Source organism: Coturnix japonica, chromosome 1 (genome assembly GCF_001577835.2).
Source record: "Coturnix japonica isolate 7356 chromosome 1, Coturnix japonica 2.1, whole genome shotgun sequence".
NCBI classification, from domain to species: Eukaryota; Metazoa; Chordata; class Aves; order Galliformes; family Phasianidae; genus Coturnix; species Coturnix japonica.
Genome location: NC_029516.1, coordinates 106,520,927 through 106,548,904, shown reverse-complemented (window position 1 = coordinate 106,548,904; position 27,978 = coordinate 106,520,927). Strand labels below are relative to the sequence as shown.

The 27,978-nt window shown below is 38.0% G+C and overlaps 1 protein-coding gene across 6 annotated transcripts in view; it reads right to left on the bottom strand.

Moving 5' to 3' along the window:
- CNKSR2 (connector enhancer of kinase suppressor of Ras 2) overlaps positions 1–27,978 on the bottom strand; it is a 196,942-nt gene that overhangs the window by 26,904 nt on the left and 142,060 nt on the right. For all 6 annotated transcript variants that reach the window (XM_015885338.2, XM_015885357.2, XM_015885347.2 and 3 more), the window contains 5 exons: positions 26,709–26,782; positions 24,216–24,287; positions 18,638–18,705; positions 13,191–13,291; positions 11,452–11,998 (listed from right to left, as the gene is read on the bottom strand). In XM_015885338.2, coding sequence (XP_015740824.1) covers positions 11,452–11,998; positions 13,191–13,291; positions 18,638–18,705; positions 24,216–24,287; positions 26,709–26,782 — 862 coding nt within the window. The remainder of the gene's footprint in view (positions 1–11,451; positions 11,999–13,190; positions 13,292–18,637; positions 18,706–24,215; positions 24,288–26,708; positions 26,783–27,978) is intronic.

Below are 27,978 nucleotides of genomic sequence, written 5' to 3'. Positions count from 1 at the left end.
AATTAGGAAATATACAGAAGAGTTAGGCTAAGGGAGAATGGATGGAGTTTACCCTTATCTTGGGTTCACTGAAAGTCTCCACAAGGAGCAGCCTCCAAAAGAGACCCCTCCCCACTTGTAGTCAGCTCTTAAATGGGGTCTAGGAGAGGTGGAGCTAGGCTCCACCCTTTCCGGTAGCACAGGTGAATTGCCTTCCCCTGTGCTCCCAGGGCTGACTTATTGCTTGCCTCATGTGGTTAATCAGAGGTTCAGGCCGTGATTCAGAAGTTCCTATACAGAAAGCAAACAGGGTCCCCAGCAACACAAAATATAAACAAAATGCCCTTGGAAAGCTTTAGAGGGAAAGTAAAATATAAAGAGGATTTTTCCGAGGCTCTTTACAAAGCCAGAATCAAATAAAAATATGTCCTTCCATCTTCTGAAAAGACAGATGCTAGCTATTCTAGGTGTCCCTGAAATTATTAAATTAGATTTTATACTGTACAAGTCTGTGAATGTGCTTACTTTGATTGAAAACTAAAAATCTCTTGGAAATAAAATTTATTTTACTCATTAAAAGTTGAAAGCAAATAGCAAATTACATTGTGTTAGGGAGGAAAGAAGCAGAAGAGTTTCCAAAATAACCAGCTTAAAGCTTTTTATACATTAAGTATGATTTTCATATTGGATTTCAAGTGTTGACATTAGTACAGTAAAAAGATCATTTTCACACCAAATGTACAGACTATTAAATACCGTTATATGAAATCTAAAATAGATTTTGCTATTTTTACCAGAGGAAAATAATTTTTTACATCTCATTTTCCCCAGTTCTCATGTTCTCTATAGTGACTACTTTGCATACACTGGAAACACTGTGCTAGTTGAAAGCAGCCCACTGCAGTGAGCCCCTTGTAGTCTGAGCCATGTCTGCCACAGCTGCATGCAAGCAAATTGCAAAGGTCCCCTCAAGCCAGATGACTGCACCCCAAATTTGAGTTTCATTTCATGTAGAACTGAATTTGCAATGATCCCCAATGAGTTTTATTATTTATTTAGTCCTGATGAGTAAAGAGATCAAAGTAAATTTCTTCCCTATCCAAGCATTCTCAGGGGTTCTCCATAGCAGAAGTTTTCCCCCTCTGCCTTGCAGGCTCTACTCCCCACTATGGGAGATAGAATCACAGAATTACAGGTTGGAAAAGCCCACAAAGATCATTGAGACCAACCTCAACTCATCCCCACCATGCCCTAACCATGTCCCTCAGTGCCACATCTGCACAGTTTTTGAATGCCTCCAGGGACAGTGACTCCACCACCTCCCTGGGCAACCTTTTCCAATGCCTCATCATTGTTTTTGAGATTAATTTTTTTCTAATATCTAACCTGAACCCCCTCCCCTTCAGAAACCATCACACCCAGTGACTAATGTCTGTACTTTATTTTGGATGCCAGTTTTTCCCCTATGATGGGAACCCAAGCTCAGATCAGCTTTGGACAAAAATCATACCATGTAGACAAATCTTAGTATACTACTGTCTGATCTCTGCCCACCCCTGAATTTAAAACCATGAAAAATCTCCCACTTGAGGCTTGTTTAATCTCAGCTCCTCGATTTCTGTAAATCTTTACTGGATAAAATCAATATGTCAAAAACAGGCAGAAATATGTTTTTAAATCAAAGATCTTTGGCACCATTTCTCCTCATTTTCTCATGATAACTCAAATACATTTAAACAAATCAATGGTGATATTTAGTATTTTGAAAGGCCAAATTTTATGCTTCAGTAATCCAAAAGAGAAGAAATAATAAGCTGTTATTATTCGGTGTTTGAAGTACTCAACTTGTGGAGGCAGAAAATAACCATCCTATTTAACATGCAGCCATTTTCTTATGTAAATACTGCAAAATCCTGCAGAGAACTTTTTCACACTTTGCATATGACATCACACTACTTGATGCTGTGATATGGGAGTGTTAAATGATCAACAAGATCCAAACTCACAAAGTGGGGCCAAAAAGGAGACAAATCATCTTCCAGCTTTTTAACAACAATTTCTCAAAACAAAACTACGAGCCTATTATTATTATTATTATTATTTTAATATTTAATGAGAACTGAGATATTTGCAAAATTGTCTGATTGCAAGGCTTTTCTTTCTTTTCTTTTCTTTTCTTTTCTTTTTTTTCCCCAAAACAAGTACTATCTTATCATGACATTTATTTCACAAGAACTGCTTGATATTGAAAAACAATAGGAAAGCTTGCAAATAAACCCCGTATGATTAGCATAAAGTCTGTGCATTAAGCTCTCTAGAGACTGAAGAAATTCCCATCTGACAAAAGGATGAGACTTTACTTCCCACTCATCTCCAGATAACACCTCCCTTTGCTATTCAGATGCAGAATGGGTATAAAACGCAGCTCCATCTTCTGTTTCTAGAAGTTCAGCTCCCAGAAGTGAGCAGTATGAGCCAACCCAGGTAACCAGGGTGTCACTTCCAATGGCAAGAGTGAAGCCCAAACAGAAGGGGTATCTGAGTCTTACTGCTAGCAAAGAAGGCTGTGTTTTGTGGGGTTTTCTCAGTGGCATCCTGCTGCCCAGATTTTACTAATGAAATGGATGGTGGAATAGAGCAAACCTATTACAATCCACAAACACAAGAAGTGGGAGGAAGCATTTACACTGGATATAAGTAAAAAGTTTTTACAGTAAGCATAGTGAGGCACTGGCACAGGTTGCCTAGAGTGGTGGTGGGTGCCCCATCCCAGGGCAGGCTGGATGGGGCTTTGAGCAACCCAATGTAGCTGTAGGTGTCCCTGTTCATTGCAGTGGAGTTGAACCAGATGGCCTTTGAGAGTCCTTTTCAACTCAAATGACTAGTTGACAGAAGGACAGTCATAGAAGTGGGAATGACTAGGAGGGATGAAATCCCCTTGTTAAGCTTCATATAACAATATGGTAAACGATATGCTAACAGGCACAAAACTTGGCAAGCACCAGGTTAGTCTGCAAGGCATTTACTTTATTTAGTCAGGCTGTTAGTTTTACAAGCTGTCATGTTTGTTTGTTGGTTGGTTTTAGCTCAATTAGATATTTTAAATCACCTGAGGTGTTTATCCACTTGAGCTACTTAGCGTGGATTTGTGAGAAGCACAGGAATATGCGGCTTCATTAAGGTATGAAAAATAGCAGTCAAGCAGAAAAGCTTATCTAGCACACTGAACAACACAAAGTGAAATGTGAAGTACCATACAGCTGGAAAGTGCAGTGTCTAAAACACGCAGTTTGGAGCAATCTTCCTGGTGTCAACCAGGTGCATTACATACAGATTGAGCCCTGCCCATAGAGTCTGTGGAGTCTCCTTCTCTGGAGATATTCAAAACCTGCCTGAGCATTTTCCTGTGTAACCTACTGTAGGGAACCTGCTTCAGCAGGGGGCTGGGCTGGGTGATCTCCAGAGGTCCCTTCCAGCCCCTGTGATTCTGTGATTTGGATGCTGTCTTTTCAGGTGAGTTAGGGCAGCTGGAGAGATCAGTTATATTCAGCAAGAATGGCCAGAAGCCTGCCAAACAGTAAGTGGGCGGAAAGTGAGATCAGTCTTCACAACAATGTTCAGCTTAAATAACAACTGCTGTGATGGAGCAGTTTCGTTTTCCATGCAATAGTGACAGGAAAAAGCTACGGTTAAATTGCAAAGGGAACAATTTAATATCTATTAAGAGAAGGAATAAATTCCTTTTCAATACAGAAAAGAGGAAAAGCACTGTCTGAAGGGGATGAAAAAGACCCACTACTTGAGGATACTTAAGGATGAATGCAGTAGGCATAATGGCTCCAGATCTAGAGTAGAGATAACCCTTCAAAATCACTTCCAACTCACTGGCTCTGAAGCTTGTGCAGAATACTTAACAGTTCCACTAGAGCCTTCATAGGGACCAATATTTTAGCCTATGTATGCTATTTCTTGTGGTGGAAAGGGTTAGAAAACAAGTCTTCAGTACAGATTAAGATGCTAAAGCACAAGCATTTATTGCTGTTTTAGCTGTCCAACAAGGACAGCCAAGGAAGCTGCAGAGGGCTAGCAAATAGGACACAACATCTTTAGATGTCACCCACTGCAGCAGCTAGAGGCTAAAAGGGGGAGATTCAGCCAAATACTAAGCTAAGACCCTAAAACAAAAAATTACACTGCAACGTTTATTTTGTAGGCTTCCATGATGACCTTCATCTTAATTCCAAGAACCCGAAGGACTTTTTTCATAAAAAATTGATTTAAACAAAATTGCTTTGTAACAATTTGCTTATACCAGTGTCTCTTTTCCAATATTTTAGCAAGATGCTGACTGTTCACACTGAGAATCCCATCCCTGCATGTTCTAATATCTCATCTTCCTTCCCACAACCCACAGTATTTAAATGAGAAAGCATATTTACACAGCGACACTACAGAAATTCAGCATGCTAATAGACTTATAAAACTACATACTTCCTATGTTCTCCCAGGCAGTAATGACTCAGGTTCTCCCCTGCATATGTTTAACAGTTGCCTTGAAAGAACCCGAGAGCCAGAGCCAGCAGATGGTAACAACTGGAGATGTAATAAATACAATCTGAAAAGGCCGAAGTTTTCCCAGACTTACTGATGGGATTGTCATATTCTTCTGACTTGATTATAGAAAGAGTTTCAGCTTTTTTTTTTTTTTCAGTTTGGAGAAAAGTATTTTAAGATTATACCTTTCAAAAGAACATTCTCCCTGTGCACAATAACTTGTTAACTTGTTTCACTGCAGGTTTATGCTTTCTTTGCATCTCAAAACTTCCAGATTGGGCCAATTGCATCTTGAATTTCTAAGAGAAACCATCACAGTTCAGCAAAAATCCCATTGATAAAACCAGTTTCTTTCTGTTTCCTGCAGTGGTCAAATCTCTGTGCATCTCCAAAACTGTTTCCAGAGAGCTCACAATAAGATGTATGTAAATAGTTAAAATTAGTTTTTCACATTTGAAATGAGCAAAAGTGTTGGTTAAATGGATAGGAATCCTCTCCTCTCAGTGGGAAACGATGTAGTAATTGAAAAAAAAAAAAAAAAAAAAAAAGTATGTTTTTAATTTTGTACACAGAATAATTTCTAAAAACTTACACAGCTTCATTTACAAAATGTATGTTATGTTTTAAGATGTAAGCTCAATTGGAATTGGAGGGGGAAATCTGCAAGCACTTTTTTTTAGTTACTATTGAATAAACAATCACATATCATATAGTATGGCAAGCAGTGGGAATCAGGGTGTTTGGACTGTCTTCCTTGCATGGCACATCAAGTGGTCTGCCAGGTACAAGTCATCTTTTCCAGCCTCAGAAAAGACAGAGGCAGAGACAGAGCTTCTTTACCTCAGTAAACCATAAAATTAAAGGCAAACCACAGGCTGACTGCAGGACACTTTGAAACAGAACTGAGCATAAAATGGGGGAAAAAAGAAAAGCTGAAGAAAATTATCATGCACATAGATTCCTTGCTCTTCAACCCAAAATGACAGTGCCTATGGTAGCATGTCTCTGTTGACAGCTGCCATCTTGGTAACACAGCTGAGGATTCTTTGCTAAAAAAGCACACCGTAAGGACGACCACACAAGAAATTCTCATCTCTATTTCTTTTGCTTGTAAAAATCCATATACTTAAAGAAAAATCAGATGATTTTTGTTGGCAATAATGCCCGAGGCTATTAATGTAAATGTAAGAGTTGGAAAATAATAAAATTTCTGTTTCTGAACTCCACCTCTTCTTTGCATTTTTAGTAGCATGAGCTATTGAAATCAATTAAAATTAAAGAGTGGCAACAGGACATTTGTGGGTAAAATGCATTCACGTTTATAAGGTCTAAAGGGCATAAAACTAAACTACTTTAACTTTTGTTGACAGGCCATATCGCTTTCTGAATTATTACCCAATAAATGATTCAATCACAGAATCACAGAATTGTAGGGGTTGGAAGGGACCTCTAGAGATCATGGAGTCCAACCCCCCTGCCAAAGCAGGCTCCCTACACCACGTCACACAGGTAGGCGTCCAGGAGGGTCTTGAATATCTCCAGAGAAGGAGACTCCACAAGCCCCCTGGGCAGCCTGTTCCAGTGCTCTGTCACCCTCACTGTAAAGAAGTTCTTGCGCACATTTGTGTGGAACTTCCTATGCTCCAGTTTCTGGCCGTTTCCCCTTGTCCTGTCTCCACTCACTGCTGAAATATTTGGCTTTCAAACACTGCAGATTATTTTTTTTTCCCCTTCTACTGAAACTTAAAATCAGAATATAGAGTTTTTGTATCCGATTGTTTTTATTTAGAATACAAAAACATTTGTGTAGTAGAGTTTCTTTTGCTCATGAGAACCAGAAAAGCTTTTTTTTTTTTTTCTTTCTTTTTTTTTCCTGTTTTTTAATTATTTTAATAAAGTTTACACTTTAAAGATGCATGGGAAATCTATTCCTGATGCACAGGAAACCTAGTCCCAGTACTTGTCTATCCAAGTTGGTTTGTGTATCAGTATACTTTTTAATATAATAAGAGGTATAATACATACTTTGTACATACAACTGAACATGCACACAGAGTAGCTAGAAGATAATCGAGCAGCTCTCATTTAGGCTCACTTTTTTCCCACATATATACTTGCTTCTGAAAGCTTACAGAAATTTCTATTCAGATAAACATGGAGTTTAAATCTTAACAAAGATAAAAACATTTAGCTTGACATTAGCTAGATTATCAATGATGCCCACTGATTAAGTTTTGAATATAACAGCTCTTGCGTCCCACTGGATCCTATGATGAATGAAGCACTAAACATTCTAGATAAAAATAAGAAAAACAGTATTGCACAGAAGATACAAGCTGTTCCACTGAACATTTTGTGCGTAACACATTAGCTCTGAAAAGAGGGTTGGATAATAATCCAATATCAGCAACTGACTTGTCTGCTTTACCACTTTCCTTCCTGCCTGAAACAGCAAACCACTGATGGAAATTTTCCTCTGGAGACACCAACTACCCATACCAATGCCCCACTGGCTAGCCATTTACAGTATGAACTAAAAGACATAAGACTGCAAGTTTTAATACAGCTCCATGGCATTTTACCCAGGCTCATTCCGAGTGCCTAGCAGCTCTACCAGCTGGATGCTGGCATTGGGTGGCTCAGCAGGGAGGAGTATGGGCACACAGATTGGTGCCAGGGGGATGGCTCATGCTGGAATCATGAATGAAAAGCCAGGTGGCAAACACAGCTTAGGAAAAGCATCCTTTTTCCTCACTTCATTTCAGTGTCTGAGTACACAGGCTGAGCTGCCCAAAAGGACATTGAGAAGAAAACCCAGCAACCCAGCCCTGGCAAATGCTCTGGTTTATACATGACTGATGGTGAATGTATTAAGTTAGAATAACATCCTCCTTAGTGTCCCAAAGGGTGCTGCACTTTGTGCAATTTGCCAGCCTCAAAAGGAATATTTCTAATGTGAAACATGACCTGTCAACTCTCATAGCCCTGCTTACTTAAGATGCTAGCAGGCATGCACACCTTTACTAACCTGAGAAATTCCAGTGGGCAATATATAGTATCTTAATGGCCTCTCCCTTGCCTATTGGTGCAGATAAAACTAACTAGGTGGGGTCAGATGACAGGGCACCACTAATGGTATCCTTCCTAATGGAAAGGGGCTGTCAGAAAAGCAAGCTGTCCTATTAATTGCAGACACATATCAGCAACAGCTCCAGTGTGTTCAATACAGTCTTTATGCATTACTCATCCTAACTCCCACATTTCCCTGCCAAAGTAAAAAAGATACCCTATCCAAAAGACAGAGAAGCAAAAGCAAGAAGTGTAACATACATCACAATGTAGTATTTTGGCTGAGAGAGCTGGAGTTGTTCAGCCTGGAGAAGAGAAGGCTCCAGGGAGACCTGATAGTGGCCTTTCAGTATCTAAAGGGGGGCTGTAAGAAAGAAGGGGATGAACTCTTTAGCAGGATCTGTGGTGACAGGACAAGGGGAAGAGGTTTCAAACTAAAATAAAGGAGATTTAGACTGGGTATAAGAAAATTTTTTTTACGATGTCTCCCACTGATGCTATTGATCTTCCTTCACTGTTTCAGTGTTTCAGTGAAGGTTTCTTTACAGAGAGGTCAGTGGGTCCACACCAGTTTGAGACTTCAGAGATAGTAGTTGCTTCTCTTCAGTACTGAACCCTGAGACATTCCTGTTCCTTCACTACAGACTGAAGAAGCCTAAGAAATGAAAGAGATTCCAGCAGCAGTATTTCCAAATAACAATCATCTGCCAAGAAGACCTTAGGTGCTCTTTGGCATTAAGTCATGAAACAAACACAGAAAGTGAGGACCAGGGGCCTGGGGAAGGGGTGGCAGTGATGTGATGCACATCTCTTTCATTCTGCTCACTGCAGCTAGCAGAAAGCAAACATGGAAAGGCACACGTCCTTCACAACTGCACCATGGAAATGCAGTGCAGAGGGCCAGGCCTCTCACATGCTTTTCGTGTGCAGCTGCTTCACAGCATCACAGCATGAGGGCACGTTTGGCGCTGTTTTCCACTTTCACAGTCTTGGGAACAACCACACAGACAATCACAAATACCCCACAGGAGAATCCTCTTAAATTACAAAGCAAGAGACCTTTACAGGACAGCATGTATACCAAACAACTAAATGACTGAGACAAAAGTTAGGGAAATAGAATAAGCAAAGATTAGCCTTGAAGTGTTAATGTGACATAATGAGACAAAAAGAAGCAACTGAACAACACACAAAAGTTAGGTCCCAATGGATAAGCACAGGAAAGGACAACAAGTTTTTAGTTTACCATGATATATCCAGGTATTACAGCAGGGCTGGTACGCAGCACTATTTGCAGTGTCAGGACATTCTTGCAGTATTTATTTAGCGCACATAGCATTGATTAACAGAGAGCAGATTCTCAGCTGCGGCACATCAGTGTAGGTTTTGTAGAAAGTCAACAGAAAAATGCAAATTATAGCAGCCAAAGACAGCATCTGACAGAAAGCACAGAGCTCCTAATGTGTGTGGTGGCTGTTTGAAAACATCTTTGGGATAGAAGTTAGAAAACACAGGACCACATTTCACTACTTGGTTGAAACTCGGGAGGCTTTAAAAGTGGGAAAGGAATAAAAGAAGCTGAGAAAACAAAGTTTTGGCAATGACATTTGACTTATACAGCAGCAAGCACGAAGGCGCTGTATTCCTTGTCCCACACAAACAGCAAGAGGAATGGTTAAGCTCTGAAACGCAGACACGTATACACAGGAACACATAGAGTCATCCAAGAGTTTAGAACTATGTCAGGATCACAAACGTGCAAGGCAAATAAATACATTTAAAAGGTTTGTTTGATAGCACATCAGGAAGCCAGAAAGAGAGGCTAAAACCTCTCCCAAAAGGGAGGATTCCCCTCCCCACCAGCTGCAAGTTCTTGTGCTCCCAGACCAGCAGAGGTGTGAGGCCAATCCTGTCAGCACACTCGGCAGTCACAAGCAAATCTTGTTCCTCTCAGCCCAGAAATTGAGATTTTGCACCATAGAGCACCATTTGCATGCAATCCCTCCTGCCTTTTTTACTGGTAACCATGCTGGAAAAAGCCAGTGTTGCAAACAGAACAGAGTAGCCATAGCAACAAGCAATTTGGCACCTAAACTTTTCAACAATTTCTCTCTGTTTTTACGATTTCATGGTCAGTAACTCACCATGCACACTTTACTTGTCTAGCTGGTCATTAATGTCTCAGAACCAATCTCCCATTAATGCTTCAACTATGAAAACCTTCTCACTTAAAGAAAAATAGAAGTATGTGTACACAGGGAAATTGCTTGCAAATTACATTTTTTTCTCTCCCTTTTTGGAAATTTTTAGAGAAATGTGGAGGAGAGCCCAAGTTCTGGCCTGCTAATCCAAACACAAGTCCTTTATTAGTATTGCACACTATAAAACCTGTTACACCCGGGACTCTAAAGGATTCAAAATTGATGTCTAAAACACCTGACATCTTAAGCTCTGCAACAGGATCCTTGAACAACACCCAGCAGAACAAGCACCGCTGGGAAGTCTCCTTGCTCTTAATATATTAATATATAATAATAATATAATAATATATTATATATATATATATATATATATATATATATATATATATAAAATAAGTATATATTTTAAATCTTCTTACTGCTACCAGTAAAAATCCATCTGAAAATCAAAACAGAAAGCTAGGATAGGACAACACATTCTGGCCATCTGAAGAAGTCTAGAATCTATTGACCAAAAACGGAAAATGGAAAACAGCTGACCTCTCCCATGTAGACTAAATAATGAACTTTAATGCTCGAAAAGGTGCTAACTTCAATGAATTAACTTAGGCAGGCAGGTAATTATCCAGAGCTTTCACTACCTTTTCCTATCTCTTTACCATTTTTATCCTTCCTTACAGTGAAAAATCTGAAGGAATGAGATCACCACACCTCTAAGAGCTTCAGAGGTCATCCTTGCCACTTTCCTTGCAACTGCAAAAACTTCATCACAGCACAACCCCAGAGCTCATGAATGCAGGCTTTGCTGACAGACCCGACAACTTGGGTGCAAACTGAACTTTGCTAGCAACGCACGCTGAGAAGCTCCATAAATGACAGTGAAGACAGAGCATGAAACAGACACAGAAATGTGTTTACGGGTTCAGGAGGAGCAGGGACCTTCATTCTATTTAACTGGAATATTTTTGACAAGTAGCACAAATATCTATGGAGTTAACGTGCCATGTAAGAGGCAGTTACTTGGTATTAGGATGCTTTGTTTTTAAACCCCACTGGTTACGTAGATATTTTATTTTAATTTTTGTTCTGAAATGTTTTCTGAACTTCTGTAATTAAAAATCACAAGGTGAGGAAATGGGAAATGTACACTGTTTTTCAAATTCCTGCAGGTTCTGGGCTGTCCTGTGACCTGTTCCACTGGACACCACACAGTCACAGCCTGACCCTGCAACTCCAGGGTTACTGAGTGCTTTTTACAACCTGGAGAGAGGCTGGCTGGAAAACTGGACTAAGCATGTCCTGCCTGACACATACATGTGTCAGTGGGGGAGAATATTGGGCAAGAGGGAAGAAAGCATGGAAGCAACATCCATTTATGACTGAGAAACACTAGTAGGGCACAGCTGCTGACCAGCCAATGGGGAAGCATCTGGGGCTCATGACAGATCATGCAGCACTCTGTCAGACTGTTAAGCCTCATACATATGGTTGATTAAATAGGTACAAAACAAAGAAAAGCTGGTAAAATATGGGAATATGGGAGATGGTGGAAGATTTTTTTTTTTTTTTTTAATAGTTAAAGGGAAAAACAACCACTACATAACACAAACAGAGCTGCTGAAAAGCCACAGAAATATCCCATACTTACTTTTATCTTCCTGGTTTTCTTCTGCTGCTTTGACTTCCTCCTCCTCCTCCTCCTCTTCCTCTTCCACCTCCTTTTGCTGTACTTCCTCGTGGTGATCGGTGGCTCCCACAGAAAGACTCTGGCAGCAGTGGTTGAAGCCGCTGTCCCGTGGCAGCGTGAAGCTGCGGGGCTTGCCTCCATTCCCGTTCAGCACTTGCATCCGCTCCCCTTCCACGAGTGGAAAGGGGCCATAGTGATCTTGCAGGTGGCATTTCTGGGTGGGCAAAGTGGACTGCCGCCGGTGCTCAGGGGACACCACGGCCGTCTCAGAGAACACTGAGTCCTCCAGTGGCAATGTCTGCAAGTAGTGAAGTCCTGAGCTCGTCAGTGGCGTCTCGATGAGGTCCTGCCAGGAGCGCCGCTGGCTCGCTGTCTTGCGCACTGGTGAGTCGGTGATGCTCCCCGCCGCCTCTGGGCGGAACTCCTCATGTGATGACTGCGACTGGGAGGTCTCTGTGGAAGAGAGGCGGCTGTGCTTTGGCTCCACGTAGGGACTGGTGCAACTCATCTGCAATGGAGCAAACTTCAGATCAGTGGAGACTGCGGCTTACCCCTAACAGCAATCACATACTGTTTGTTGTTACTGATGGTCCCCATTTTGGTAATGACCCTGCACACACACTGATACGCACTCCTATAGAATGTCCCTTAATCAGTAGAAGAGGATCACTCAACTATTTTTCAGAAAACTTTGTAGAATATGGCTTTGTGGAAGACACAGGAGAGATGGAATACCTCCCCTATGAGGATAGGCTGAGAGACACTGTGGCTGTTCAGTGTGGAGAAGAGAAGGCTCCAGGGAGGCCTTTCAGTATCTAAAAGGGGGGCTATAAGAAAGAAGGGGACAGAGTCTTTAGCACAGTCTTTTGTTGTGGGAAAGGAAAAAGGTTTTGAACTAAAAGAGGGGAGATTTAGTTTGCACAATATGAAAAAGGTTTTTTACTATAAGGGTAGTGAAGCACTGCAGCAACTTGGATGTCCTGTCCCTGGAGACACTCAAGGTCAGGCTGGTTGGGGCTCTGAGCAGCTGATGTAGCTGTAGGTGTCCCTGTTCATTGCATGGGAGTTGGACTACATGACCTTTAAAGATCTTATCCAACTCATATGATTCTGTGATATGCCTGGTCCATCAATACTATCTTAAAATTGCCATCTGAATACCTGCTGTCACCCTATCTTGCTTAAAATTACTTTGGAAACATGTTTGTACAGTTTCAGTATGTTTCAAAGCTCTATGGCTTTGGAAAACAAAGTCTTGCATGCAAATCACAAACACTTTCCACAAACTTACCCAGGCTTTCAATGGACATTTTTGTATTTTTTTAAATTGTATTGAAGGTGCTTTAGTAATATCTGAATATATGGACATGAAAATTAAAATTTCCAATGAAGAATAAATTAGAAGTTCACTCATTGTTTTTGTAACAACTGCTTAAAGAAGGAAATAACAACCTGATTTCCTTTTGCTCTCTTTTATAGGTAAACCTACCTTTCCGCAAGCAACAGAATTGCTGTTGGCCATACAAAACATTTTTATGTTGGCATTTCTCTGGAAAGTCAAATGTAGTTTGTTACTATAATGCTTCTCAGCACAACTATATACTGGAGTGCAATGCTTGCCACGTGGTTCTGATCAGAAGAGTTGGTGAAAGTGACACTTCGTGCAGCCATTCCTGATTAGGCAGTTGCAAGTGACTTACCGAAGGAGGCCGTGGGTATGTATCATATGGGGGTGGTGGGCTGTCTTGTTTGGGTGTCGATGGAGTGTCAGCCTCCTCCTTATCACTCTCACTCCAGTAATCTACAAGTTACATACACATCAGGTCAAAAGCTACCAACACGTTTTGATAAGTTTCTATATCAGAAAACTTGTTTTCACAAATACAACTAGAAATTCCTTTGTAGATATTACTGAGAGTTAAATATTACTGTTGACTCTCTATGTGCTAGTGTCTGTCATTTGGAAATGTTTTAAAATAAGGAGTGAAAAATTCAAAACATGGCTGGGTGTATTAACTCTAATTTCCCATCACAGAGAAATTAACCAACAACCTGCAAATGTCCCACTCTTGTACACACCTTATAAATACATGCATACAGAATACACCTAGTGCAATAAGATTTTCAAAGATTCGCTAAATCATCAAAATAATTATGATTGTACACATATTGGCTGGAAATTACTGAGAGTATTTTTTGAGCAGAAAAGAAGGAAGCAATTTTCAAAAGTCTTACTGACTGCAAATAACATTAACAAATTTAATCAATACCAACTAGCAAATCAAGCAAGTAGTGGTTATTGCTTGCATAAATAATCAATGTTATTTTTCTCATCATTTTCCACACTACCAGTTACCCAAGGTTTTCAATTAAATTTCTGATAAAAAGAAAGAAGGTGCATTTACCATAAGGCAGAAAAACTTCATGTAACATCTTCATTATAAAATAGCTGCTATCCTATTACCCAACCAAGAACCTAAAGGTGGTTTGCTAAGGAAGAATGTGACAATTATATTTAAGCATAGAATTCTAAAAGATGGTTGAAAGAAAGTACAAAGGACACATAGATTTTGAGCTAAATCTAATGGGATACGAGATTTCATTTTCTTATGATATCAAGTCTTATCCAAGTCTATTTCATAGTGAAAGCTGGAGTAGATGACCTTTAACAGTCTCTTCCAACTCAAATGATTCTATGATTCCATGATATTTTTGGTAGCTTACTGAAGGAGAAAAACACATGTAAGATTGTAACATGTAACATGATAATTCCTATTTATTCTGTGGCAATTACTTTTGAAGCAGAATAGGATCTAATTAAATAGACAACAGATCTTAATATTCCATAGAAAAGAAAACTAGCTGCTGACCAGATCCATATGGATAGCTTTTATGTTTCTATACATTTTAAGACTGATGCTAACATTTGTGTTGTCATTTTGTTTCTGGCTGTGTTACCTTCTAGTATTTGGTTAAGCCACTATACCACAGGACAAGTTTAGTTTATATCATCCAGTTAATTTTCACTTTACGTGTTCAAGGAACTGTGTAACTTACTATTTTGTCTTTAAAAGGAGAAAAATAATAATAAACAAACAAACAAACAAAGGAAAACAAAACAAACAAACAAAAAAACAAAAACAAAAAACCAAAGCTTTACTATCTAGACTAAACAAAAGAACAAGTTGAATTTTTCCAAGTTATCACAACATATAATTTTGGCTTTAATGATGTTTGTTACCAATATGATCATGATTAAAAAATTACTGTACCTAATCTTATTCAAGATTTAAATTAAATAAAAATAAAAATAATTATATTGAGATGAAAGCATTGTGAAAAAAGTTGTCTCTAAAATTCATTATCTTTTCAGACTATGGTACTTAAGGAGTGCGCAGCCATATCCATTTATTCTTTAGAAGCAGTTACATCTCTTTTGTGACTTTGGATTTCTTGAATTGCCTCATGCAAGCTTATAGTTGAGAGGTTCTCTTCAAATAGTGTAAGAAATAAATAGTACAAATAATTTTTATCATGGCAATGAAATAAAGAAAAAAAAAAACAAACAACACCTAATTCCAAATGTTCCTGCCTGCAGACATCTCCTAATAATTCATCACTGGCTGAGAAAAAGACTACACCAGAGCAAATGGTGAAGTCATTTTCTGTTTTCTTGTTTCCAGCAACTCAGAAAACCTCAAAATATTGGCATGTAAGTATGGTTGTTCCCATTATAGAAAAGCTTAGCGGAGCTACTTCTTGTGTTAGGCCTGTCAGAACTATCTCACTCATTGTGATTTCTGCAGCTTTGGAGCTTGTCTATTTATTTTGGAAGTGAAATCTAGCATTCTCAGTGCAGGTTCCATTTTTGGCTAAAAGTACAAAAAAGTTCTTCTAGTCTAAACCATAAAATATTGTATGATCGTGCTTTTGGGCACCTTACCTCAAATAGGAAATCATGTTGGCAACTTACTGTATTTGCCTAGAAAAAAAATCTGAAGTTATAGGGCCAAACTTTCAGGTGAAATGAATGAAAATAGCCTCCATCAGTTTTTTAAAATGTTCTGGTTTTGGCAAGTAAGACATTGCTGTCTACCTAAAATATGTGTCATGGCATCGAATGGTTGCCATATTTCTCTCTGCACACTTTGTCCAATTTAGCAACAGACACATTTACAGCATTAGCCATATCTTGAAAGCTTTCTGAATAAGCAAGAATCTGTATGTGTAACAAGTAAGATAAAACTGACCTTCCATTTTCCAGTTAAAACTTTTCTATTTAGATAAGCAAGCCCTTTTGATTCTCTAACTTTCTAAGACTGGAAAGCATGTAACTTCTCCATCCAAGAAAGTCCCTTGCCATATTGCTAGCATTCATTGTATTTAATATGGAAAGCTGATGGTATTTTTATAACACTGTTCTGTACAGAATGTGACATTTTCTCCAGCAATACACCCACAGTTTTGTGATTCGTGCATCTGTACAGCACTTGAAATATATTTATACACTTTAGATTCAGAACTGTTCAACTCTTAATTGAAACAAGTTTGACAACTACTGTTGAATTGTTTCAGAAGCATTCTAAAGCTTTCCTGAAAGGGGCTGAACTGATAAAAGACCTTTTGTGAAATTAAATATGTAGATGACAATTGGTACAGTCACTTAATATAGAAAAATCCAGCTTCACAGTTTCTATAATTTCAAAAACGCTTGAAGTGATAGAGAGGCTTTACATTGTTAACTTGATGCCTCTGTTAATTAGGGGCACAGCTCAGCTGTTTAACAGCCCTTGTTCTGGGAGCCAAGGATAAGCACCAGAGGCATAAAAGATCCATGCTGCAGCAAAAGGGGAATGCGATGCTGATTCTCTCCATAAACACAAATATGGAACATAAAGCAGATATAGCATTCTCTACCTCCATACGATGAATCAATTTGAGTAAATGGCGTTAGAGTGGAAATAAAGAGCTCCCTCAGTGCCTGGGATATAATTTCAGTGGTAAGTGGAGTCTCGCTGATGATCTTCAGCAGGGAGCCATTTTAATAATAGGCAACACGAGGCCTGAATACACGTGATCTCATGTCTAAGAACAGGATCATCTGCTGTTATTCAGCAACTGTTTGGTAGGAAAAAAAATTCTTCACATCCATCTGGATTTGTAAAGGTGCACCATTTTTGCAGTTGTACACTTGGGCAGTGTTAGAATAACCATTCTTACACTTTTTCCTTTTTCATCCCACGTGTTATTGTAATTCTATTGCCAACCTCCTTTCTATAAAAGCTTCGGTGTGCCTTTGGAAGCTAACATGGAGGATTTCCCTGAATACTCCAAGATTCAGAGTTTGATTGTGGCCTCTTCAAGCAGTGATGGATGCTATACAGGTTCTTCCAAAATGGTTATTGCTATATGGTATGGGAAATACAGGTTCCAAGCAGATTTCGGTTTGGTGAGGCACTGAGAAAACGACTGGAGCGGCAGTGATCGCAGCATGTCTACTGGGCTATGCGAATGCAGAGAACCTGGTACAATGAGTGATTTGGTGTGCACAGACAATAACAGACCACACCAGGAGATGGGCAGCACTCCCACAGTAAGCGGCTGCATTTGCTGGAAGGTATAATTAGAAACAAGACAGCAGCAGGTACAACCTAGTTATCTGAGGGAAAGGCAGAACACCCACAAACCATCCCTCCCACACTGCTACCATCAAAATAAATCTCAATGCTGTAAGCCACTGCTCTCCAAGAGCAGACTGATTCCTCTAGGGTGCTCTATAGTAAGACAATCAGGGTATGAATTAAGGCAGACACCATTTCCTGATGCCTGTTCATCTTCTGCCATTACAGAATATCTTACTCATTTGATGTTTTCACCTACCTGCTAAAGTCATCCTTGCCTCTCAATGGGGAATGAAGTCTTTTGCATGATGTCTACCAGGAGGGAGACAGCTAATGCCAGAAGGACATGGCTAAGGCTGCTGTTACATAGGCTGGCATAGAACCAGGATTCTGGGGAGTGAGGGGAACACCACATGCCTAATTTTGAAGCCTAGCGATCATCTTTTGAATGCAAACTCTCCCTGAAAAATGACTAGAAATTGAGTTTTTGTAAAGAAAATGCTGCATTAAATACATTGCTGCTGCAGCACTAGATACGGGCTTTTCAGAACAAAAGTTAGAGCTTCACTGATGAAGGCTGAGAAGCCATAGAATTAGAATGTGGTCTTCTGACTTTGGAGGCAGCAGGTAGACAGGCACCCAGATAAGTTCTAGTTCATTCAGAATGCTGTCATTGTCTGGTGCCTGCAGCCAGATACGCATGTAAAAAAGAGTAAGGACTGAGATGCCAAATGCTTTCCAGACCAGACTATTGGATAGAAATGCTTCTGTGAATCTTTGCCTCTGGCAATTTGAGAAAACAACCTGCCCAATGCAATGGTTCCTGTTGGCCAACAGGATTTCTACTGCAGTAGTAGAAAAAGTAAAAAAAAGTAAAAGTACAACCAAACTGACTCATTGTTTTATATATGCTATTTTTATAAAGCTATGAAATACTAGACAAAAAAAAAAAAAAAAAAGATGTAAGCCTACAACTCCAAATGAAGAGCTTCACTGAAAAGGCAACAGGGCTCTAGTATGCACCTCAATATAGTAAAATCAGTAGTAACCATCAAAAACTTTAATGGCCTTAAAATTAAGTATTTAAGGGAAATCCAATTTTGTCAGCAGGCTTTAGAGGAATGTTTTTGTTCCAGAGACCAATTTCACACATTCCTACTCCTGTAAATTCAAATACCAAATAATAATGATTTTTTTTGTTTTTAGTCTACAGATTCTTAAGTTTGTTCTGTTGGGGAACACATACCTGGGTACCACATACCTGAGATTACTGTCAGTAAATTTTCTGCTTTTATCTACTTCTGCAGCTTTCATAGAAATAGTACAAGGGTACTTTGATCAGAATCTGAAGAAGGTAATCAAAAGCCCTATGAGAAAAAATTATCTACCACAACAACAAGGAAACTCATTTCAGAATTGCTCTCAGATGATGAGAATGAGGCCTGATACACAGCAGGGGAAAAAAAAAAGAGCAGATGAACTTGTTACAAGAGCTGACAGAAGAAACCAAAATAATAACACATTACCTTGCTCTTGTTTGATCCTCTCCCTTTCTGCATAGCCAGCAGCAAGCATGTTAATTCTGTTTAGCCATCTGAAATAATATTAAAAGAGCAGTGATACTGATCCAGAATGTTAATTTATGGTGCACTTCTACAAAAAACAAAAGCGTGAGCATCTGAAGGAGATTCAGAATAATGTTATTTTTTTTTTTCAGACTAAACAGCTGTTTTCTTTGATACTTTTACTGAGGTAGCGTCCACAGATCTATAATTTTGCTGTTCAAAAACCTGTTTTTTACAGCATAGATCTTGCTTCAAATGGAAAACCATGTATGATGTCAAACATCTGTAAAATACAGGATTTGGAGATAGCCAAAAAGCTATTAAGTCTGCTGCTCACAGATATGCCACCACTTCAGTACTCCTGCTGTTCTGATTTCTTAAGAATAAACACCACTTTTCAGAGATTAAGCAATACTTTAAGGCTGAATAGGCAACGCAGCATAGGAACAGAGCAGAAACCCGCTGTCAAAAGAACAGGCTCCATCCTAAACAGACAGTGAAGTTTAATTATGCCATTATGTGTTTTGGGGCTTACCTACAGTGCCAAGCACAAAGAGAAGGAGGCATACCAGAATTCACTTTTGTGTTTGTGTCAGAGAAGCAGAGGGAGAAAAGGCAGTTGCCTCAATGCAATTCACATTAAGGCTTTCACCTCAACTTAGACTTGAAAAAAGACTTCTATGAGCTGCACAAATTAATAACAAACTACTGCAGTTCTCTTCTAGAAGAGTAGTCATTGTGAGATGTATATTCAGCTGCCTGTACTGATGCTTTGCTTCAGCCTGCCCTCTTCCCCTGTGTGGCTCTCAGTGTATTCATTATCTGAACACTTACACTAAATCAGTTCCTCCATCAATGAGGTTTTAAACTCACAAGATAACCTTCTATGATTGTCCATTCCACATTAAACCTGGAATTGCTTACTCCAGACATCCCACAGTCAGGATGACAGACCTTCTTTGCCAAGCTAGTGAGCAGTGTGCAATTTTACTGATAGTGTTGGCAGAGAGATAACCAAAGTCAGTTTTGTGTCTTCTTCAGAAATGTGTTTCAGAAAACTGTGCCTTAGGGGTGTTATTTGCACACTGCACATGTGGAAACAGCATGTATTATTTTCTCAGCAAGGGAGATCTTTCTGAGACCATTTTAGCCACTCCTGCATCCCAACCTTTGAGAAACTTTGGTGCAGGGTAAGTAGGCATAAGATCATAACATACAGTTGCCCCCTTGAAATAAATTTCTCCAACTGTCCCTCCTAAAACAGTGACCAGTGTTACAGATGTATTATCTGTAAATTACATTAATAGCCCAGAAGTCATTATACACTGGGAAGGATGCTAGAGATCTGCTCCTGAAGTGATTACAGCACACTTCATGTTACCTTACAATCAATATTTCTACCAGAATGATAGAGAACCTGAAGATGAGAAAAAATTTTAGTTGCATTTGTTAGGAAGTGCCAAGCATTTATAAAAGTCACAGGCACATGGAGGCAGAGACCCAACAAATGGTGCTTTAGACAATTATTGCACATCTTCATAGAAGAAAAAGTAATCCTTTTCCAAAACTCTCCTGATTTGAGAAGGTTTTCTTTGGGGAACACAAAGCTCAGAGCTTACCACCACCTAAGGCAGCCAACATGAAACAACGACCTACTGAATCTCTTGGGATAGACCTGCTGACCACAACAACAACATAATAGGTAAGAAAACTATGGGAATTATCGACTACAACATAATAGGTAAGAAAACTATGGGAATTATCCAGTTGGGAAATTTCATTTCATCTGAAACGTAAGATAGCATTTTGTGTGCATGACAGTAAGGCAATCAACTAAACTAACAAAGAGTTAATTGACAATCACTTGATAATTCCATAAAAATGTTATTTCTGATAAGTATAATCTAATGATAACGCAGGAACTGTATACCAGTCTAGAAGGGAGACAGCTGACTGACTTCACATTTAATCATTTTCTGTTGTTCATGGTTTGCGTCATCTGCAATGCCTGTGGCAAGTGACAAGGTTGTGATATGGTTGTAAAGATTTAATAACAGTGGCTCTTGAGTGGTCTGCTCGTTCAGAGATGAAGAGAATGGCATTGACTTCTGCAGATTTTCTAATATATCTCCACTAAAGATTTATTAGATACGATTAGAATGTGTACAGTTAGAAAATCATTATTATGATTAAACGTGGCTAGAGTTTGCTTCTAGGAAGAATCATACGAGAAATCTATCACATTGGGCTTATATCACAGGGATTTGTCAAGATCTCTGGAATAACAAAAAAAGAGTAAAAGATACCCGCTCTACACAACATAGGGTACAAAAGTATCAAGTGTACAGTTATACAAGAACTCCTTAATATAAATATTAAAACATACAATAAAAACCTACTTGAAAGTAATCTGCAAAACCCTTGGTCAAGGAAAGACTTTAAACTCCCTTCCCTACATTGTACCGTGTCTTAATAACCACTGTATTTTTCTCAAGGGCAAGAAGCCAAAAAAATATTCCCTCCTTACTGCAAGTACAGCTTCAGCTTCCTTGTGAGAAGTTTGTTATCGTTAGCTATGACAATAAAAGTTAAAATAGTTACAATAAGTAACATTGGTACTCGCAGCAATCATCTAGGTTTTCTTTTTTCTTTTCCTTTTTAAATCTTTTTAAGAATAGGACATGTACATTTTTCCTCAGTATTTAATTAAAACAATTTCATGACTCACACTAGAACTAGATAAAAATATTTCTATAGATCTGTAACTTTTGTAAGGAAAAACACACTGTACTGGCATTCTCACAGAACAGTAGGAAACAATTTATTATTTCAAACTCCAGGTACATGCAATGCTCATAGTCAAATTTAATTTAGGGTGTCCAATTCTCCTTAATGATTCAAGGATTAGGATGAACTAGATATATGGGAGTATGGGCACCATACAGTGTCTAGAAGCAATCAACTGCATTTTAACCAGAATGAAGACACCTGTAGGTGATGCTGGAAAAAATTTAGAGGTCCCCTTCATACACCGAGAAACATTCTCATGTGATAATACTACAAGCTGACTTGTCGTCTTTGGTCTTGATCATCTAGTTACACTGAGGAAAAAATTTCTTACCAATTTCAATACTCTGCCCTCCAACAAAAAGAGAAAGAATACAGTTTGGTTACCATAGGTTCAAGGAAATTCTCAGACAACCATTCCACATGAAGTTACCGACTGTATTTCCCTGCCTACCTGAAAACTTAAAGAGGCAGGCATAATTACCTTGGAAAATCAAATCAAATTTATGTACAGGGTCATTAGGAAGAAACATATGGTAGAATATTTTCTTGGAATAAAAATGATTTCCAAGGAAGGCGTTTCAGTGTATATACACTTACACTAGAAAAACTGTGCTTTGCATCAGTAAAGAGTATTCTATACTTCTCTCACCCAAACTCTACGTGGGTAGAAAGAACACATTTGCTGGTACAGCAAATGTGATTTCACAACAATAAAGTTCAGTGATCACAGCTCCCCAAGTTTCTTATAGACATAGCAATGAGGATTAAAAGTAGTAAGAAAACAAAAAAAAACAAAAATCCCAAAACGTTGAATAGTGATATATAATTAAAACATATCTCAGAAACATGAAAAATAACAGATATTGCTCAAAATAGTCTTGTTTTACCCTGTAATATACCAATTCTGTATTCGACTCTGGCTAGATTAGAATATGCTTTTAGTTAGGAAGCAACATATTTCATTGCCTCTGCATATGAAAGACTTTTTCCTAATGCATTTTTTCAGTCCATTGAGTTAATTTGTGTATTGAGTTTATGAAGGTGAACCACTCTTTATTACATATCAGTCAAAGAAGATTAAAAAAATATGATGAAACAGTGATGCCAATTCAGACATAAGAATTCCAAGTAATTCCATAGAGCTTGATGGGGTTACTTGAAATTTACATGTGTATAACATGGAACAAAATTTAGTCTAGCTCATTCTAAATAAAATAGTAAGCACCACTAATAAGAAAGAATAAAAGATAGCTCATGCTGGGAAGTTGAAAACCTACTAACTCTTAAGTTACACATAAAGTTATACACTATGCAATATGATTTTAATGTACTGATGCACGTCCTTTCTGATTACTGAAGAGCTATATGCATTCTTATTTTCAGAAACAAGTCACCTTGTCACACAGGCTGAGGACCTACTGACAGAAGGGATTTATCTGCTGCTGTAGTTCAGAATATGCTGAATAGACTACGTCATTATTCTGTTTGCTGTGCAGCAAACCACACTTTGAGTGACTGGCTTGACAGAGTTATCTAATACAGGCAAGTCTAAAATTTTACAAACAAAAAGGTTTTAAGTTTTCTAACTGGGTAGAGATTTTTGAAGTGAGTTTTAGTCATGCATGAACTTTTGAAAACATTAACACTTACTTCTAAATAAAAGCAAGCACAGTACTGGCATCTTTTTTCAGTCATATATTATCAGTAAAGAACTGGCAGTACACTGAAGCTGCTTGGCCAGGTAGCTGAATCCAGTACAGCAGAAAAGATTAAACTGTGGTCTTACTAATGAGTTTTACGGATTGGGATTTATCTCATTTTTCTCCTGTTTCAAATGCATCTCATCCAGGATACAATTATCAGGCTGCAACCATCGATCTTTTTTGTGCCCTATCATACGATGAAAATTCCATATTATGAGTTAATTTCAGTGTATGTTGTGAAAATAAATGAAATGAATTCCCAGATATTTGAATAGACGTGAGATTTATGTTTTTAATTTGCCATTTAAATGAAGTAATAGAAATTGTGTTTATTTTGTGCTGAAGTCTCAATCATTCTGAAAAAACAGACCTAAATACTTACAGGTAAGCTCAACATGCAAAGCAAAACTTAAATCCTTTTTTTTTTAATTTTTTTTTTTTTTTAAATTGATGAGATTTTCCATGCTAACTTCAATAAAACTAAAATCTCACTTCAACGTTTAAGTTACATTCATGTTGGTAGAGGCAGTCTGCACAACTGCATTGCTATCTCTAGATCCTATTTCCTGAACAAAAATCAGTGGCTGCTTTAAGTCCTTCACCAACTTCTTTCTCCCCCAAATGCCAGAGAATAGAAGCATCCTCAGAGCAAGGATCATGCGCCTGTGGAGATAGGCTGGGGTGCCAAGTTGGAGATATTCCACCTTTGCAGGTGTTAGACAGCTAAGAACAGCTTTACAAAAACCCAGAATTCTTAAATTGTGTTTTCGAGTTCTCAAAATTTCAAAGTTTTTTGCTTCTTTTTAGAGAGACAAAACCTTGTTTGCAAAAATCCTCAAATCATTCTTTCAAAAAAGATACTTCTTGCATGAACTGAATGTTTAGCATATGCAGACACTCAGAAATAATGCCACTCTGCATGTATTTTTTTAACTACAACCTTGTTAGCTACACAATTTATTATCACATTCTAATTTGTTATCACTGGCTTCAAGGAAATGTCTTGCATAAGGAATGGTTCCTTGAATTTTGCTTCACTTCCTTACCTGTTCATATCATCTAGATGTTCAGCAGCAAAATAAAAACTTTTGATCTTAGGATGGCAGGCTTTGAATGCACTGTAGAGGAAAAACATAATTATACAAATGTAATGGTACAATTTATTATTTTTTTTTCCTTTCTTTCTTTCTTTTTTTTTCCCAATGTAAAGTAGTGTGATCACCAAGCAATGAGATGAGTCCAGATTTCCTGAGCTGTCAGAAGTCCCCACGCATGACACAAAGATACAACATCCTTGAGTCCTGTGTGTCCCTCTCAAATCAGGATAATCTATGATATTAAAGTTTATGATAGTTGCAGATTCCACTGACTGAAATGTTCTGCAACTACACCTTCTTTCATATGTGTATAAATAGAGACTGTACACTTACAGTGATGGTTTTATGCATTTTGCAATTTTACTGATATATACTGAAGGAGTCAATTTTTACCTCGACTGAAAATTGACCGAAGAATTTCTTCAATACAACAGAAAATCTCATAGTCCTGGTAATTTATGACATCCCAATGACCCTGATGTTACCTTTAGCTCTGATGACTGAGTTTCAAACAGAAAAATGTTATGTGATTTACTTATGAAAATCCCTTATAAATCAACAGTGTGTTCCTGAGGTCATTCTAAGCAATGGGCAATTACATCTCATCTTTTCTTTCCACCACGGTAATCAACATGACTAGGCTGAGAGAATTACTTGAAAGAATTTTGTAACTATGTTGCATAAAGATTTATTGTGAAGGTCTTAAAGATCTAGAAAGTGCATCTGACAGTAATTAATAATTTACAACACAGAAGAATCATTTTTGAGAATAGCCTGAAGGTCCTTCCCAAGATAAGAAAAAAAAAATGCATAATACTCCTCAAGAAAATAAGAAAAACTCTAAGCATGATATATGAAAAACATCAGTAACATTTTTCTGAGAGACAATGGATTTTACATACATACATACACATATATATACATATATACGCGTATAAAACAATTCTCTCTCTAATCTTTTGGTTTTTAGAAAAATGGTAACGATGCTCTTGCTGTGTATCATGCTTGCAGATTGTAATGTGTTTATATGTGAATATATACACACACATGTGTACTTATATATACATTTATATGTATATATAAATATAATTTTTTTTCAGAAATCAGATAGATGAAATCCAGGAAAGGTACTGCTATTGAAAGTAGCGTGCAAAAATGAGACAAGCAGCACTCCTACATATTAGAGCACAACACAATGTTATGCAAGGGAAAGCAGATGTACAGTGACGTCTGCTCGATTTAAGAAGACATCATCAAGTTACTTAGACCCAAAACCTGACTTCTTAAAATTGTTACAGAATCTGCCATCTGGATTCTTACTTTTTTTTTTTTTTTTTTACTTTATCTGTCATCCAAGCATGGAAATTTAACAGCCACATTTTATGTTCTGCTATCCATCAGATACCAAATCAAGTAAAAAACAATTTAAGCAGGATGCATTTCTGAGAAATAGGTTGACTTCATGTTGCTGCCCCAAGAAAACATACAAATGAAGCACTTTAGTGTTGTAGTCCAAGGACAAAGGACACAGTAAAACCACATCGATATTTCAATGAAATTGTTATATCCAGTTCTATGAAATCATAATGAAGATGCAATCACCCTGAAGAGCTATGTAGACCAACTTGTACAAAATCAGTGTCTTCTTCTTAATTGAATAAGATATACTGTTTTGCTTTTGAAGTGGCTTTTGTGTACAATTTTTAGTAATTCCACAGTTGATAAACTTCAAACAATGGTAAAAAGCATTAGAAGCCAAGCTAAAAAGTTTACAACGGTAATGACTCTAAGAACACCTCACTCCTCACATCACTAAATATATAGCTATTTGCATCTAAATGAAAAATGGGTTCTGGCAATGGTGCAAATCTGGATACCAGCAAACAGATAAGCGAGAAGGAAAGTTTAAAGCTTTAGGTCATACTGTGGATCAAGCCATTCTGCCATTCTCTTGTTTTACTCTGCCTCAGAACCAACATAATATGCCAGCAGAGTTTGAGATCATGCTAACTAATCTGCAGTTGCATTAAAGATAGATTTTTGGCCAGGTTTCAAACAATAAAAATAACAACATCCCCTTCTGAAAAGGAGAGGAGAGCCAAAAACTAGGAAAATGATAATAATGAGACAGAAGCAAGAAAACAGCCTTGCTATTCTTAATTCAAATGAAAGTTAAAAAAATACCACCACCATCATGACTAAAATTCACAGAGAAATGAAAAACCAGCACAAAGAACACCATTCTTCTTTAGGAAAGATGACACACAGAAACCACACTGAATTTAGCTGTTCTGTATGAACTCATTCTGAGATATAACTGACTGATAACAGTAACAAAGTCCATTAAGTCAGTGTTTCAAAGAACATTCTCCTTTGTTTCACTTTTTCTATGGTATTGTACAGCTCCTGTTGTACCACGGCAGTATTTTTGAACATACTTACTATTTCTTTCGGCATTCACTGGCTCTGTCAATTTTAAATTCAGGTAGACTGATGAATCCTTCCGCTTTTTCATCCTGTAAAGATAGTTCTAAATAGTACTGTTGTAAAGGTGTCAGAAAAAAAATCCACATTAAAAAAAAAAAAAAAAAAAAGATATTTGCATTTGCCTGCTTCTTACATAAGCAATACTAATATATGCTCTGCTCTGGCAAAGCTCCTGTAGAAGTCACTGGGACTTTTGCCAAAGTTGTAAGATCCCTTGGTGTAAAATATCATTTTAAATACCCAGTTTTCTCAAACAATTTCACAGTTGAATGCACATCTGAAAATATACAGAATGACCAAATGTAGGCAGGCAGTTAGTTATTGTAATTAATTAATTTCAGGGGAGGATGAACTAATTATCAAGTAGAAATGCAGCTTGTTGTAAGGAACAGAAAAAAAAGTGGAAAAAAAACCACAAAAACAAAACACAACAATTCAAATAAATGATATTTGTCATCCTTATACAATAACACAACTAGGATATGTAGTGTCACTGCAGCTACTTGTTATCTCTTTCCATCACACAGAGAAGACATCTAATCTCTGTCCTCTTAAGACATGCACATAGGTTTTCTTATCAGATATTCAACCTCAACTGACTTCACACAATTTGAAAGAATTATTTCAAGCCACTGACACATCAGTACCACACACTCACTTCTTTGACTGTTGATGACTTTGCCTGAGAAATTAATACAGGATCATGAGAGTGAAGCTGCAAAAGACACAACTATATTTTAAGGAATTCCAAAGGATTATATCTTTCTGTCTCAGAATCTCCACTGCTACATGTGCAGTCTACATGAGTATTTTTTTTTTCCTAATAAATAAATAAATGGCAAAGATCAGCATATAAAACTGGAACTGGAGTCATTCTGTGGGAGGTACAAAGTTGTAAGATGCTCTTCATTAGAACTTACTTTAAAATGAAAAGGAAGTTGTTTATAATAAACTTGTTATTTCTTTTTTGCATGGTTTCCAAAGAAAAAAAAAAAACCAATTAGCAAGAGCATGGTTAAGTTATCTGCCCATCTGTCACTGAGGCCTCCCTGTACCCTCCCAGCTTTTGAATCTGTTGTTGAGGAAGTTGAGGTCTCAGAAAAATAGCTGAGCCCCAGAAAGCCAAGGAAACCCAAGGCAGGGAGGAGACACAGGAGCTCAGACCACTGCTCTCTCCAAAGGAAAGCTACACATGGCTCAATGGTTCCCCAAGCTCCTTGTCTAG